General features: G+C 33.7%; 3 protein-coding genes and 1 non-coding gene across 4 annotated transcripts; 1 reads left to right on the top strand and 3 right to left on the bottom strand.

The window, feature by feature from the left end:
- Positions 1-636: 636 nt before the first annotated feature.
- TRNAS-AGA lies at positions 637-718 on the bottom strand. The gene has a single exon. It is a non-coding gene; the product is annotated as a tRNA-Ser (tRNA).
- Positions 719-3,794: 3,076 nt separating this feature from the next.
- LOC123921758 (NHP2-like protein 1) lies at positions 3,795-5,568 on the bottom strand. The gene is made up of 5 exons (XM_045974421.1): positions 5,446-5,568; positions 5,215-5,335; positions 5,028-5,131; positions 4,183-4,314; positions 3,795-4,061 (listed from the first exon to the last, which is right to left on the bottom strand). Exons 1-5 carry the CDS (start codon positions 5,446-5,448, stop codon positions 4,035-4,037), a joined length of 387 nt encoding a protein of 128 aa, XP_045830377.1. The 5' UTR covers positions 5,449-5,568; the 3' UTR covers positions 3,795-4,034.
- An 875-nt stretch (positions 5,569-6,443) lies between these two features.
- LOC123921847 (adenine nucleotide transporter BT1, chloroplastic/mitochondrial-like) lies at positions 6,444-8,898 on the top strand. The gene is made up of 3 exons (XM_045974543.1): positions 6,444-7,276; positions 8,047-8,208; positions 8,329-8,898. The coding sequence occupies exons 1-3, from the start codon at positions 6,698-6,700 to the stop codon at positions 8,794-8,796; spliced, it is 1,209 nt and encodes a 402-aa protein (XP_045830499.1). The 5' UTR covers positions 6,444-6,697; the 3' UTR covers positions 8,797-8,898.
- Positions 8,899-9,139: 241 nt separating this feature from the next.
- LOC123921848 (DEAD-box ATP-dependent RNA helicase 52C-like) lies at positions 9,140-12,736 on the bottom strand. The gene is made up of 6 exons (XM_045974544.1): positions 11,858-12,736; positions 11,655-11,738; positions 11,325-11,567; positions 10,985-11,143; positions 10,752-10,865; positions 9,140-10,350 (listed from the first exon to the last, which is right to left on the bottom strand). The coding sequence occupies exons 1-6, from the start codon at positions 12,581-12,583 to the stop codon at positions 9,658-9,660; spliced, it is 2,019 nt and encodes a 672-aa protein (XP_045830500.1). The 5' UTR covers positions 12,584-12,736; the 3' UTR covers positions 9,140-9,657.
- Positions 12,737-15,388: the final 2,652 nt, after the last annotated feature.

Raw genomic sequence — 15,388 nt, forward strand, 5'->3', positions numbered from 1 at the left:
AGATTGGGGCAAGGTGTCTCTATTCACGAGCTTCTTGATGAAAATGTCATCTTCAAAAAGTTTTGAAAGTGCATGCAATAACTTTTTGTTAATATTCTTTGTCAAAAAAAAAACTTTTTGTTAATATTTAATTCATTCTAGTGTTTGCTAATGGAGTTTGATTAATGTTTGTATGGAAATTGTTGGATAATTTGTCTCATAGAACTAATTTGTGGCAAGGAAATCCAAACCCCATTATTTTGACTTTTTTTTTAATCTAACTTTTATTTGTGTATTTTATTGTCCAATTCAAACCACATTGCTAGATTTTATGGATAAACATAAAGAGTTAAATGCAATGATTGAGCTCAAAATTGAGGACCAAAATGGATTGATTGTAAAGAATGATATCTTGCATTTTTAGTGCACAATAATAGGAGATGAAATCCAGAGAATAATAACACGTTTGTTATTTTGTGGAGTGATAAGACATTTGGTGTTCACTACAACAAAAGACGGTGGCCAAACATACCTTTGGAAAAATCAATTAATTAATGGACCTTAGCTTATGTGAAATTGTATTCAAATATTCAAAATTCAAAAGCCAAATTTATCCCAACCACAGAACGAAAATGTGAAAAAAATAAAAATAAAAAACGTGGACGGCAGGATTCGAACCTGCGCGGGCAGAGCCCACATGATTTCTAGTCATGCCCGATAACCACTCCGGCACGTCCACATGATGTGATATACTTCTTCCGTTGATTATATTTTGGACTGAAATGATTGTATTTTTCTTACAAACGTATATATCCTCAAACCTGATGAATACTGTATTTTTCCAATCTATCAACAAAAAAAAAAAAGTTTATTTCTCCAAATGTACGAATAATTTTATTCCCTCTCTTCCGGGTCGAGTATGAAGCCATCTCTAAGGCGACAGTTTGCCAAGTGAGCGCTAAGGTCGAATTACCAACTTTTACACTAATTTTCAAGTGGATGAGATCGATCGAGTGGTCTCAGTTGGAGATGGGATTGCACGTGTTTATGGATTGAACGAGATTCAAGTTGGAATATAAAAATTAAACAGAAATGTATGCACTGTAGATACAAGGTATTTAATCAATAATAATTACTTTTAAATGTTTTAACAGTATTAATATGAGTCAGATTTTTGAATAATTTACTGCATTTAAAATATCACATTTACACATTTTAATTAATCTCAATCATCAATTTAAAATCAGTCAACTCACATTACATCATTTTTGCTTAACTCCTTTTGGTGGGGTTATAGTGGCAGAAATGGTCGCGGTATCCACTGGCTATCTTGGAGCGTCTCTCCGTAAGCAAAGATTATGGAGGAATCGGTTTTAGAAGTCTTCGGGCGTTTAATCTCGCCTTGCCGAGCAAACAAGCCTGGAACTTAGTAGCAAAGCCGGATAATTTAATCACAAAATTACTCAAAGCTATATATTTTCCTAAGTGTGATTTTTTGGAGGCAAGCATTGGACATAACCCAAGTTATGTTTGGACGAGTATATTGAGCTCAAAATTCATTATACAAGGTGGGTGCAAGTGGAGCATAGGTACAGGGGAGGATATTAATTTGTGGGATCAAAACTGGCTTCATGAAGGCTTGTCCATTCCTACACCATCGAGTTTTCAAGGGTCTGGTGATCTTAGAAAAGTGAAAGATATCATGATGAGCAATACCAAGGCATGGGACATTGACAAAATAAGGGGCACTTTGACAGCAGTACTGTTACACGTATTTTAAATACTCCTCTTTTTGCGTCGGTTCGTGTTGATAAACTTGTTTGGTAATTTGATCATGATGGTGCATATTCGGTGCACGGCGCTTATAAGTACTGTGTGAACAGTGCAGGAAACCATGACAGGTGCGGTATTGCAGGCAACTGGCAGCAGATTTGGCGAGCAAAAATCCCACCTAAAGTGAAGAATTTACTGTGGAGGATATGTTGTAATGTGTTACCGACGCGTGCAAGGCTGATTATTAGTCGCGGCGTACAATGTCCGGAGCACTGTGTTGCTTGTAATAACAGTGCAGAAGACAGCATGCATGTCTTGTTCTTTTGTCCACGCAGTGTTCATTGTTGGCAGCAAATGGGACTATGGAATAACATAAATGCAAGCCTGAACACCAGTAGCAGCATTGCAGAAAACATGCTTATCATACTGCAGAACTTAAATAAAGAACAACAGGAGATTTTCAGTGTCAGCGTAGAAATAATCAAGTGTGGGAAAATGTCACAGACACTACCAAAACTGTGTGTGAAAGAGCCCAATATTTACTCACAAGCTGGCGGCAAGCATAGAGGATTCACCATCACGCAAACCCCTCACAGTCACTACCTCAACAGCTGAATTGGGACAAACCAAGTCACGGAAGGTACAAATGTAACATTGACGCTTCTTTCTCTACTAGTCGCAACAAAGTAGGAATAGTTATGTGTATAAAGGATGGCCAAGGAAGATACGTGGCTGCAAGAACCGAATGGCTAGAACCCATTATTGATGTGGAGTTAGGAGAAGCTATGGGGCTGTTAAGTGCATTGACATGGGTGAATGAATTACAGCTAAGAGATGTGGATTTTGAGATGGATAGTAATAGGGTGGTGGATTGCCTTTATAGTAGTAGAACCTATAACTCTGATCTTGGTGACATATTGTAGAACATTTCTTTCTACGAGTCTTACGAACTCAAATGTTAAGTTCATTAGGATGCAAGCAAATGAAGTCGCACATAGGCTTGCTCGGATGGCTACATCTCTAGCTAATTTCCATATATTTATCAATATTCCAACATGTATTTCTGATATTATATTGAATGAAATGAGATAAACTCTTTACTGTCAAAAAAAATATATATATCTTGACCTTTAATTTCAATAAACATGCCATACATTTACCATGTGAAATTCAAATCTCACTTGATAAAGGTTTTCCAAATTCGTAGGTCAATGTTTTTATAATTTTGATCATGAAGATATATGAGGGATATTTTTTGTTGACCAATGATTCTTGAAGGTTTCATTAGCTTGAGATTTAGAATTAGAATTATTGATTTTTATCTCATGCTTAATGTTTAATTGTTTGATAGGAGAGACAATAGAAAGTGAAAGGCAAATAAAAGTAAGATTTGTATCGCAGAAAAACATCAGCAAGATATACGTGTAAGAAAGAAATTGAGAATATGGAGACCCTTCTCATATCAAGAACAACGTGATAATTAATCCAAAGCAAAAGATATACATAAAAGCAAGTTATACCAATCAAGCTTTAACACAAATGAGAAAACACTAATTCTACAACATTAAGATAGTGAAAAGCTTTGATTGTCAAATTGTTACTAACTCCAAAGGGTATTGACAATTAATTATATAAAGACCCATGAACTTTGATCTCAAATGAAGAATTGAAAATCGACTTAAAATTATTCACTAGACTTGACTTGCATGCTTAAAAATATCGGTTCAGTCTCATAGTTTCTTTTCTGTCCTCTATTATATCCAAAACAAAAAGGAAAATAAAATGAATTAGAAGCTGAAATTTCAAGTGGAATTGTCTAAACGAAGAATTCAATTCACAAGCCAAGAAGGCAAATTCAAATATTATGAATTAAAATTCTCTTTATTACTTCTCGTTAAAATTCTGAAACTCAAATTACTTTTCATTAAAAAAGTTTAAGACAATTATGCATCATGCAGGTCTAGTTCTCTAATAACAACCAATACAAAATTCTTATAAATAAAATTGAACTAAACAAGTTTTTTTTTACTTAAAACCAAAAATTCCACTACTCAAAAGGCTCATTAAACATTTTTTATAAAAACAATTCAAAACAGAATTCTTACTAAGACAAAAGTACCACACAAAAATAACCTATGGTAACAGAAAGGAAACTAAAATAAAGTAACACATCGTATAGGATAGTACAACAAGTCGTCCAGTCAAGGCCTCTGAAGGCGCTTTCAGCACAACTCAAGAAGCCCATCATACCATCATACGGAATATTCGGAATATTAAGGTTTTCAGATCAGCAACTTCTCAATAGCATCCTGCATACAATTACCAACCATATAATCAGAATGCATTTTTAATTAATGGAACATATAAACATAATTAACATAGTTGGGACTTGGGAACATGAAAATAATGGAAATGAAATACATTGCATACCTTGAGTTGCAGAATTTGAGATTTCAATTGACTTCCTTCATTAGTTGTCACAGAACAAGCAATCACTGGCCTGGTAACACCACAAGCACGCCCAAGTGCTTGTTTTGATGTGACAAACACATAGGGAACATTCTGAAAATTTCAAAAAGCACATGATTAATAAGCTACTATTGCTGATAGACAAAATAAGAATATCTAAAATAAAATCAATCAGCTGAAATGGCAGAGACAAAGAGCATCATGGCTTACAAATTGCAACCCACACAAGAAAGATTAGTATAGTAATAAATTTTTCCAATATTTTGACTGTACATAGCAATATTACTAATAGACATGGTCGATCACACTTCTATTTGGTACAACTAGGCTACCGAACAATAAGCTAGAAGATTATAGCAAAACCAACCATAGATTTAAAAAGTCAGCTATAAATGCAATTGCAGCCGTATTTGACTGCAATGTCAAGGATCAAAGCACAACCGCGATCTAAAACCATGGACATATCAGTGATAAAACATTATAATATCAATACAAATGATTGAATGAATAATGAGTTCAATAGTCAGCAAGAGCATAACAAATAGGTCACTTGCTGTATTTGTGAATTACTAATTACTACAGAGTATAGCATAGCACAAATGAACATATCATAACACATTATAGAAAAAAATTGCAATAGTAAAATCAATAAATAAATAAATAAATAAGGCTGCTACATGAACAAACACTATACTAATTTGTTATGACATTTAGTCAACAAAGGTAAGCACCATACTAATTTATACAATAAATAAATCAATTAAAAGCCACAAAAACAATGAAAAAGTATATATAAGGAAAGCTACCTTATCCTCAGCTAGGAGAGGAAGATGGAGAAGAATCTCAAGTGGTTCGGCATCAGCAGCCATAACAACAAACTCAGAAATTCCTCTGTTAAGGGTCTTAGTAGCTATAAAGCAACAAAAACAAACAAAAATCAATAACAACCAAAAGAAACAGATAAATTAAAAAATAATATGAATTGGGTTTTACCTTCATTAGCACCCTTTTTGAGTTGCTTGTAATTAGCAGCTTGTTGAACAAGATCCATAATAGTAATTGTCAGCTGAGCATCAGCCAAAGGGTATGCTTTAGGGTTAACTGCTTCTCCAGTCTGTAATTTATCATATACAAAAACAATTAATGTTCAGTAATCAATTAATATTGAATCGATTAATACTAAAAACAAGTAAGAAACAAAGAGAATAGAAAAGATTATGGTACCATTGTTAATTGAGAGGAAGAAAATGGAAGACGGCTAGGGTTTATGGTTTGTGTAGAATAATAAGAAGGACTAGAGAGAGTTGACAGAACCGTTATAAGACACTATAGGACTTTATATATATAATAATTAAATAATTAAATTAATTAATATCGATGGATGATAGAGGTTTGCGGCTAATGTTTTTTTCTAGGTTTTAGTTGGATCATCTAAAAAGTTGAACCGGAAGCCCACTATGCAAATAAACCTAATTTAACTCTTACTATTTAGAAAAATTTATTCCACACCCCTATAATTATCTCCCTACCTCCTCAAATAATTATAAAATACCAATTTTAACCTTTTAAGAATCACAGTCATCTTATAATTGATGTTAGATTACTGTTTGATCAAATTAACGGTTGTGTTAACTTATAAATATAAAATAACATAAAAATATATATGATTAATTAATATTTGGTTTTTTCGTTTAAGATAACAATGATAAAATTGAGAGAAAAAATATAAGTTATGAACTACTAGAAGTAGTTTATCAAAATATCTTATAAGTTTGTAAAAATTTATGAACAACTTTTATTATGACTCGTGAGTGTTTGTTTTATCTATGTGATTGTCTCTAAAATTACCTCAAATTTATGCAATTTTTGTGGCCAACGATGAACTAAATAGTAATCCAAATGAAAAACTATATAATTTAGATTAACAAAAGGTGAAGCATACATTATTCGTTGAAGAATTAAGAATGTTTATTCAACGACTAATAAGAATAATAAGTCACGTTAATAAATTTGTATCCGATACTCATAATTAAATTAGTTTTATTTCACTTATAAATTTATGTCATAAATTTTCATTAATTGTTAGCTAAACTACCCACAATAAAACTAGAATATGTACATAGACTTCAAAATTTATTTCACTTAAAATGAAAATTTGTACATAGACTTCAAAAAAAAATGAAATAACAAAACTAATTTTGCTTTGTCTCTTTCCCTCTCTCACTCAGACAAGTTAAGATAGCATTGAAAACTACACACCCTCTATTCCTCTCTTCACATTTGGATATACCTCCCCATCCAATGAATATTTCCATGCTTCCCTTTGAATTATTCGTCTTCAGCTAACCTATGTTGCCCATATTCTTGCTCATTGCTTCTTTCTCCCAAACTATCTCTACCCTTTTAAAGCTACCTTCACAAGCTTGCACTTTCCATACATTGAAAATCAAATAACTTATCTTGGAGCTTAGGATCAATGGCTAGTAGTGGAAAGAATATTGAATCTTGTTATAGAGATATAGTAATATGTAATTCTGGAATAAAGTTTGAATGTTGTTCAAATGAGACCAATCTTCATCAAAGTACCTTATTTGCAAGTGTTGGTTTTGGATTTGGTATGTCACCAAATCCTCCTACTCTTATTACTGCTAGAGATAGTGCCACAAAACTTCCACTACTTAACTCTTCAATGAAGTATGCTTTAATTCCTGAACAAACTTTTCAACCTACAAGTTTTCAAGGATTGCTTAGTAGTGGTGATGAGGCAATGGAAGTTGTTAAGGAAAGTCTTGGCATGAGGAAAGAGTTTAAACTGAAGTTGAAGATTGGGAATCCGTCAGTGAGAAGATTGATAAGTGGAGCAATTGCTGGTGCGGTATCAAGAACTGTTGTGGCGCCGTTGGAGACCATAAGGACACATTTGATGGTAGGGAGCTGTGGACATAATACAACTCATGAAGTTTTTCAATCTATTATGGAAGTTGATGGTTGGAAGGGATTGTTTAGGGGAAATCTTGTAAATATCATCCGAGTTGCGCCGAGCAAGGCCATTGAGGTGAGTACAAGAATTTATCTATGTTTTTAAGTCTTAGATAAGATATCAGAGTTAGTTCATATACAATGTCAGTGTAAATATTTTTAATTTGTTTATAAATCATACTCGTCATATCATTAAAATCTTTTGACTTTAATTATAACTATTTCTAAAGTCACGTATATGAGCAGAACCAAGATATTGAAAGTATATTGTCTTATCATTGTAATGAATATGTAACTTTTGGCATGAGTAAATTTTGCATAAGCACCTCAACTTGTTAAAGTTTTTCGTCTAACTTATGACAGATACTTGTGTGTGCTTAGATGCTCACAATAGCTTAAAGTTAAAACAAACCGAACCTAATTGGAATTTATCCATGAAGAAACACCAAATCACCAAATTGTGGCTTACTTGGAAGCAGAAAACAGTGTAGAAGCAGCAGATGATAATAACTTAAATAAGAAGTAGACTTGGATTGTAAAAAACACATACTTTACACAAGTGATAATTGATAACAACATTTGCATATCATTAATTAATTTTGCATAATTGGTTGTTTCCTGACTTTGATCACAGATCAAGTACTTGAATATTGAATGGCATATATAATATATTGTGGTAGCCAACAAATATCTGCCAGAAGAGTTTTATCTTTGTTGGGTGCTATAGAGTTTAACACTTCCACTTATACAATAAATTGTCAATTTTCTACCTTGTTAAGCTAGAACTCTACAAGTCCATCTTTTCATTCTGTAGCCTAAAACTCGACTAAACATAATGATGTGCAGTTATTTGCGTATGATACTGTCAAGAAGCACTTGACTCCTAAAGCTGGAGAACAGTCGAAAATTCCAATTCCCGCCTCATCAATTGCAGGTGCTGTAGCTGGAGTTAGCTCTACACTATGCACATACCCTCTTGAACTACTCAAAACTCGTGTCACTGTTCAGGTATGCACTCATGTGAGAAATAGCACATTGATGCTCTCATATGGAACTTTAATACCATAAACAATGCTATAGATAATTGATGCTCCCACTACTTATGTGAGTTTATGCTTATAATTGTAGAGAGGAGTGTACAAGAATTTTGTGGATGCATTTGTGAGAATTGTTAGAGAAGAAGGACCTGCAGAATTGTACAGAGGACTAACACCTAGTTTAATTGGTGTAATCCCTTATGCTGCAACAAATTATCTAGCTTATGATACACTAAGAAAAGCTTATAAGAAAGTTTTCAATAAGGAGGAAGTTGGGAATGTGATGACTCTACTGATTGGATCAGCTGCAGGAGCATTTTCAAGTAGTGCAACCTTCCCACTTGAGGTAGCTCGTAAACATATGCAAGCTGGTGCTCTAAATGGAAGACAATACAGTAACATGTTTCAAGCACTTATGAGTATACTTGAAAAAGAAGGGGTTGCAGGCTTGTATAGAGGTTTGGGACCAAGCTGCATAAAATTAGTTCCTGCTGCTGGGATATCTTTCATGTGCTATGAAGCTTGCAAGAGGTTACTAGTTGAAAATGAAGAAAATTAGTAGCTAGTAGTTGTCTGCTTGTTTTGTTTTTGTTAAGGAAGAGGAAACTGATTCGGCATGCTAATTTTTTACACATTTTGCTTTGCTTTGAATATTCAGCGATTTCAGCCAGTGTTTGTTAGTATAGTACCTATTGGTGAGATCTATCATACATACACCGATCAAAAAAACATGAAACTTCAAAAGATGAAAACAAATGTGTTCCATACGTACGATGAAACTTGTATTATTTGTCTTTCCATTCCAATCTCATTCTTTTTCAGTGTACCAATGATCACTGTGACACACACGACATGGAACGTGTCCTCAAACTCAAAACGTATAATGTACAATACACATTATATTTGATTTATAAAAAATCGATCATAAAAGCAAAACCTGTATATAAATATAAATACTGCTCAGTTATAATAATAGTAAAGGCATAGCAAAATACCTAAATAAGCACACAAAATTCAATATCAAACACTTTCTAATTTATATTAACCACTATTAGGAATGGTATATAGATTGAAGAGTTTATATGGCAACTCTGACCATAAAAGAGTATGATATCAATCAATAGTACAACTAAAGCAAAAGATAAATATTCCAACCCACAAATCAAGCTCATCCTTCCTATTACTAAGATCCAAAAAACCAAATGATCCTATCCAGTATCCACAATTCGAGCTCACCATAGTAAAGTTCCAAAAAAGGGGCTCGGGCCAAAAAATATTAAATACCACAAAGGTCTGCAAATTTTGAACTACCATAAAGTTAGGGGATAGCACTATTAGATCTTCGGCATCACTGTATACAAGGTATCTATCCATCAAAATCAATAGCAAAAAGGATGCCACGAGCAAGATACTAGCCTAGTTAGTCCCATCCAGTGGGCACAACAGATGCATAACCACATGGCCCATTTTGACCATTACTACCTTCTAATAAACCAGCATCAGTGTAACCATAACCACCGGCAAACCCTGTATTAGTGCTTTCAAAAGAGCAGTTGTTGTTTTGGACCTCTACAGAAGCATCAGTATAAGTGTTAGCAGCATGGTCTCCATTGCTGTAGGTACTGCTGTAGTTGTAATTCTCCACCTGTTCAGGAACATTATGAAAACCATTATCACCATAATTGCTGTAACTACTGTTATAGTTGTTGTAACTCTCCATCCCAGGTTCAGTTGCAGTCCGGAAATCGCGTCCTCCATAATTGCCTCTCCAGGGCGACCGTTGAGATCCAACGCTGTTGCGTCCACCTGGTACGACACTCTCAGAACATTGGACAAGCCAAGAAGGAACTTCTTGTTTTGCTTCCTGTAAAAGACCTACAAGAGATTTTGCAATAGGCAGGTTCTTGCTGCAGAAGAAAGCTGTTGCTAAACCAGTTTGACCAGCACGGCCTGTTCTACCAATTCTATGTACATAGTCATCTATATCTCTAGGTAAGTCAAAGTTAATAACATGAGCCACGTGAGGGATATCCAATCCTCGGGAAGCAACGTCAGTCGCAACCATTATTGGAGTCAGACCACGTTTGAAAGATCTCAAAGCTCGTTCCCTCTCCTAAAAATACAATGCACCAATAACTTAAATGTATATCTTCAAGTAATAACACAAACAACAATTCAATATTTGAGGAAAGTTGAAATTTCATCTTAGTGGTGCAAACATAGAATAGATGTCACAAGCAAAACACTAGATTTTGGATTGTATGATAACAATGTTGCATCTGAATGCAATAGGGACCACAAATACTAATACCAAATAAGCATAAGTGACTATAACATATTAACAGCATCTAAAACATCATAGCATGGTTCAGGGACCACAAATACCATAACAAATAAAACCCAAGTCACTGCAACAGTAGCTAATACAATATAACAGACAGATAACTCACATTGATTACACTTAAAGAATATGGAAGAAATAAAGCAAAATAACAAAGGGTACTGAGTACTAACCATTTGAACCTTATCACCATGTATTGCAATAGCTGGGAAACCACTTCTGCACAACCAGTGTTCTAAAGCATCAGCTCCTTTCTTTGTTTCAACAAATACAAGAGTTAAAGCAAGCTGCATTGCATACAAAAACAAAATTATCAAACATATAATACTTCAAAAACAGCTGGTAATCTAGCTACGATAATTGGATGTATAGGCATTAACAATCGATAGGAGTATTTTTATTTTACCTTCCCATTAACTACATTGTGTTGGAGAAGATCGACAAGACGATTTCTTTTCTCCATATCCTGTACAGATTCAACTTTCTGTACAATCAGTTCAGTGCTTGAACCAACCCTTCCAACAGCAAGGAACACATAGTTTGATAGAAAATCAGATGCAAGTTTCTGCAGTATATGCAACAAATTATGAAATCATGATACAATTCATCAAACCAATTGAATACCACATCACAAAACACAACATTTACACATCACTATACAGTTAACAAATCTCGAAACAATCAGAACATCATTAAACAGTTAACAAACACTGTATCAAAGGGATAACGGATAACAGTTAATCAACCTGTATATTATCAGGAAATGTAGCACTGAAAAGCAATGTCTGTCTATCACCCGGAGGAGGCATATGCATCTGCTGAACAATATTCCGAATCTGATGCTCAAAACCCATGTCGAGCATCCGATCAGCCTCATCCAAAGCAAGATACTTAATCTTCTTCAAAGAAATTCTTTCTCTTTCAATCAAATCAACCAAACGCCCAGGAGTAGCAACCAAAATATCAACACCTCGTTCCAAAACCCTCAACTGTTCACATTTACAAACAATAAATCACAATCCACACAATCAAAACACAAAATCCAACAAACAAAACAAAAAAAACAGAGCACAAACCTGTTGACCAATAGGAGCACCACCATAACAAACCGCAATCTTCACTCCTGTTTGATATGCAAACTTTGTCGCTTCAGCATATATCTAACAATTTCATTTTTCAACAGAAAAAAACAAAAAACATAAATTAGATTTAAACAGTTAATTGAACTTTGAAGCTTGAACTAAAAACAATAAAAAAAAAATTATAAAAAAATAAAAACCTGGCATGATAACTCCCTAGTTGGAGACAAGATTAGTGCAGTAGGAAAAGCAACATCGGAACCACCGCAAAGTTTCATATCAGAAAACTCAGAAGCTAAACGTTCCTTCATGATCCCAGATATGATCGGGAAACAAAACGCCGCCGTTTTACCAGAACCAGTTTGAGCACAAGCCATAAGGTCTCTACCAGCAACGGCAATGGGGATCGCGTAACGCTGAACCGGAGTAGGTTTCACATACTTACATCGTTCAATGTTGTTCTTCAAATCATCATGAAGTTCCGTTTCAGCGAACACATTCACCGGAGGAGGAACATTCTCTCCAGTCGCTTCAACAGGGATTGAATCGTAGGCTTCAAAATTCGCAACGACGCCGTTTAAACCATTTGAACCGTTTTCTGGTTCAGCGTTAGTTTCAAACGGTGACCGGTTGTTCCGGTAAGAAGGATCATAGCTCCGTGGTTGTTGTTGTTGTTGTTGTTGATGATGACGTGGAGGGCCGAAACCGTAACCGCCTCGACCACGTGGTCGAGGAGTTGAACGATTGAAAGTGAAGTGAGGTGAATCATTGGTTGATGGAAAATGGGTTCGATTGTTGTTGTTGTTGTTGTTGTTGTAAGGTTGTTGTTGTTGATGAATGTTGTTGTTGGAACGGAATTGAGGAACGTAAATGGGTTGAGAGGGACGAGATTGTTTGTGAGTAGTTGAATCAGAAAACCAAGCCATAGTGAGTGAGTGGTTGGAAGAATGAAAAAGTGAAAAGTGTTTTAGGGTGAAGAAAATGAAATGAAATGTATGGTAGTAGTAGTAGTAGTAGAAGATGAAGAGTGTGTTAATAGTGAAGAGGTTGGAAATGAAAACGACGCCTTGGATGAAAAAGAGAGCGCGTTTAATTGTACTGTACTGTACTAATTAAGAGGGACTTCTAAAAATTAAAAATAAAAAATTATCAAACACTACAAATTCAATCATCTTCATCAACACTAAAAAACAAATTATTCGCTATAAACTAGTATTAGTATCAGTTATTCACTGCTTTTTTACCGAATAGTAAAAAAATTAATCGAAGAACATCTAGACACCAAAGGAGAAAATAGACATCACTCCATCATTTGATTCATTAGAAAATTATAAAAGATTAAAATGAATTTTCACTTTTTAATTAATTAATTTAATAGTGACAAATCAATTTTTTTTCATAGACGAAATGAAAAGTTATTGGAAACTCACACACACAAAGTGAATTGACCGGGGTTCGACTCGGTTATAGCATCCGACACTAGCAATTTTGACATTTCTATCAGTTGAGCTAAAATTTGTAGACAGTAAAGAATCAATTTAACTCTCACAATATTCTTACTTACGACCCAAATCAATTTTCGATAAAAATAAAATTCAATTTATTTTTTAATAAATTGAAGTTGAGCATAAATTCATTATAATAGTCGCGTATTAAATTAAATAATGTAATATAGAAATATTTTTTTATATCGGTATAATCAACTTTCTTAACATTAAATTTTATATTTATTTAATGCTAAAAAAATTTTGGGTGTATATGCTATTTTTTTTTTATTTTGATAGTTTATCATGTGCATTTGAAGCACATTTTAACATGACTCTTTATACTTGTGTCAAAAAAAAAAAACATGACTCTTTATACTATAATAAGGATTAGAGAAAATACTACATAGCTAACATATTGGGCTTTAAATGGTTAGTTAGTTATTTGGATCGATTATTCGGGCTCAAGTCATTTTAATCATATTACACTAATTAAAAAAATAATGTTATTAATCTTGTGTAGAAAAGATAAAGAGAAATATTATTTGAACAATTAATTTTTGATAACTTTTTTAAAAAAAAAATCTCATATTCATGTTTTATTTTTATTCTCTCTCTTTTTTTCTCTCTCTACCATGGAGTATTTTTGTTCAATGAAAATAGAGGAAATGAAAGTTGTTTCAAAAATATCCTAAAATTATTGTTCAATAACACAAAGATAAATTATGATTTAGTTTATAAAATAAGGAGAATGTTATGGCACATGTTAAGAAGATAAATGTGGAAAATATTTATTAGACTTGTGGTGTGTGTACAATTCACTAAAACATTAATTTTTTTGTATCATTAAATGTTATATTTCTATTTTTAGGTATCTTAACATGTGTCATTAGAGCATAAATTAACATGACATTTCTCTAAAATATTAAATTTTTTGTATCACTAAATACTATATTTTTATTTTTAGATATCTTAAAGATGTGTTATTAGAACAACATGATCCATAAAATATTAAAATGAATTAGAGTTAACAAGCTCCGATTAGATAGGAAAATGGTTGGAAAGAAGGAAAAAGGTGGTGATCGTGTGAGAAGGGACGTTGTGATGTTGTGTTGTTATTCACGAGAAATCTATCGTTTTCAATGACGGGACCCATGATGACACGTGTCAAATAAGGGTTGGGCGAAAAGCTGCTAGGTAGTGGTAGGGTATTTGCAGAGTCTGAGCCATGAATTTAATGTTGCCTCGTTGAGGTGTGAGGTGAGACGAAAAAGTGTGATAGTGAATGCTTTCTCTCTCTCAACTCAACAACAATTCAAACGCGTGGATCCCACTCACGCTAATATTCGTTACTATATGCGGCGAATACACTTTCGTCTCGTTTTATAATGTTTGTTTTCTTTTTTTCTTGTTTGGGAAAAGGTAACCATATGTCCATCGTCCATCTCATTAAGCTATTCTCCATTCCACTATTTCAGTTTGTAAAGTTACAAACATGGAGTAAATAATTAAAGAAAAAATATAGGAACATATTTTATTTATTTATTTGGTTTTTACCATAGTATCCGCTCTCTGAACTATCTAATTATTTGGTTTATGAGTCGGTTCTAACTAGCATTAAGTAATTTCAGTTTTCTTTCGATCACAGTTATGGATGATTTATTGTGGTCCTTTTTACAAAGTTTAACACTAATCACTACTGATCCGACTAGTGATTGGTAAAAATATTGGAATATTTATCTTAGAGTTAGGCATGACAATAGGGCGGGGCGGGAACGAGTTTTGTCCTCCCCAAACTCAAACCCATAAAGTTCGGGTTTCCTCAAACTCATCCCAAATTCGAGCGGGGATAAAAAGTATAACCTCAAACTCATACCCAACAGGGATCGGGTATCCCCAACGGGTTTCAGATATCCTCATTACGTCTCTTTTCACATGAATTTATATTGTATTTTAGTATTTTTTTATTAAAAAAAGTTAATTGTCCAATATTATTTTCTCTCAACAATGTTTTTTTAAATAAAGAAAAGAAACAGAGAAAATGATTTGTTTAATATTCAAATTAAAAATAAAAAATAAACATATGAATGTAATTTGAGAGATTGATTAAGCGTTTTTAAATTAAAAGAGGTGAAACCTAATTTTTAGTATAAGAGGGGCAGGTTCGGGGACGGAGACGGGTTCAGGTGGGTATTAATGTACTCATAACCCGCCCCAAGCCCATCTTTTGAAATCGGGGAAAATCCA

The sequence above is a fragment of the Trifolium pratense genome, linkage group LG4 (genome assembly GCF_020283565.1).
Source record: "Trifolium pratense cultivar HEN17-A07 linkage group LG4, ARS_RC_1.1, whole genome shotgun sequence".
Classification (NCBI taxonomy): Eukaryota; Viridiplantae; Streptophyta; class Magnoliopsida; order Fabales; family Fabaceae; genus Trifolium; species Trifolium pratense.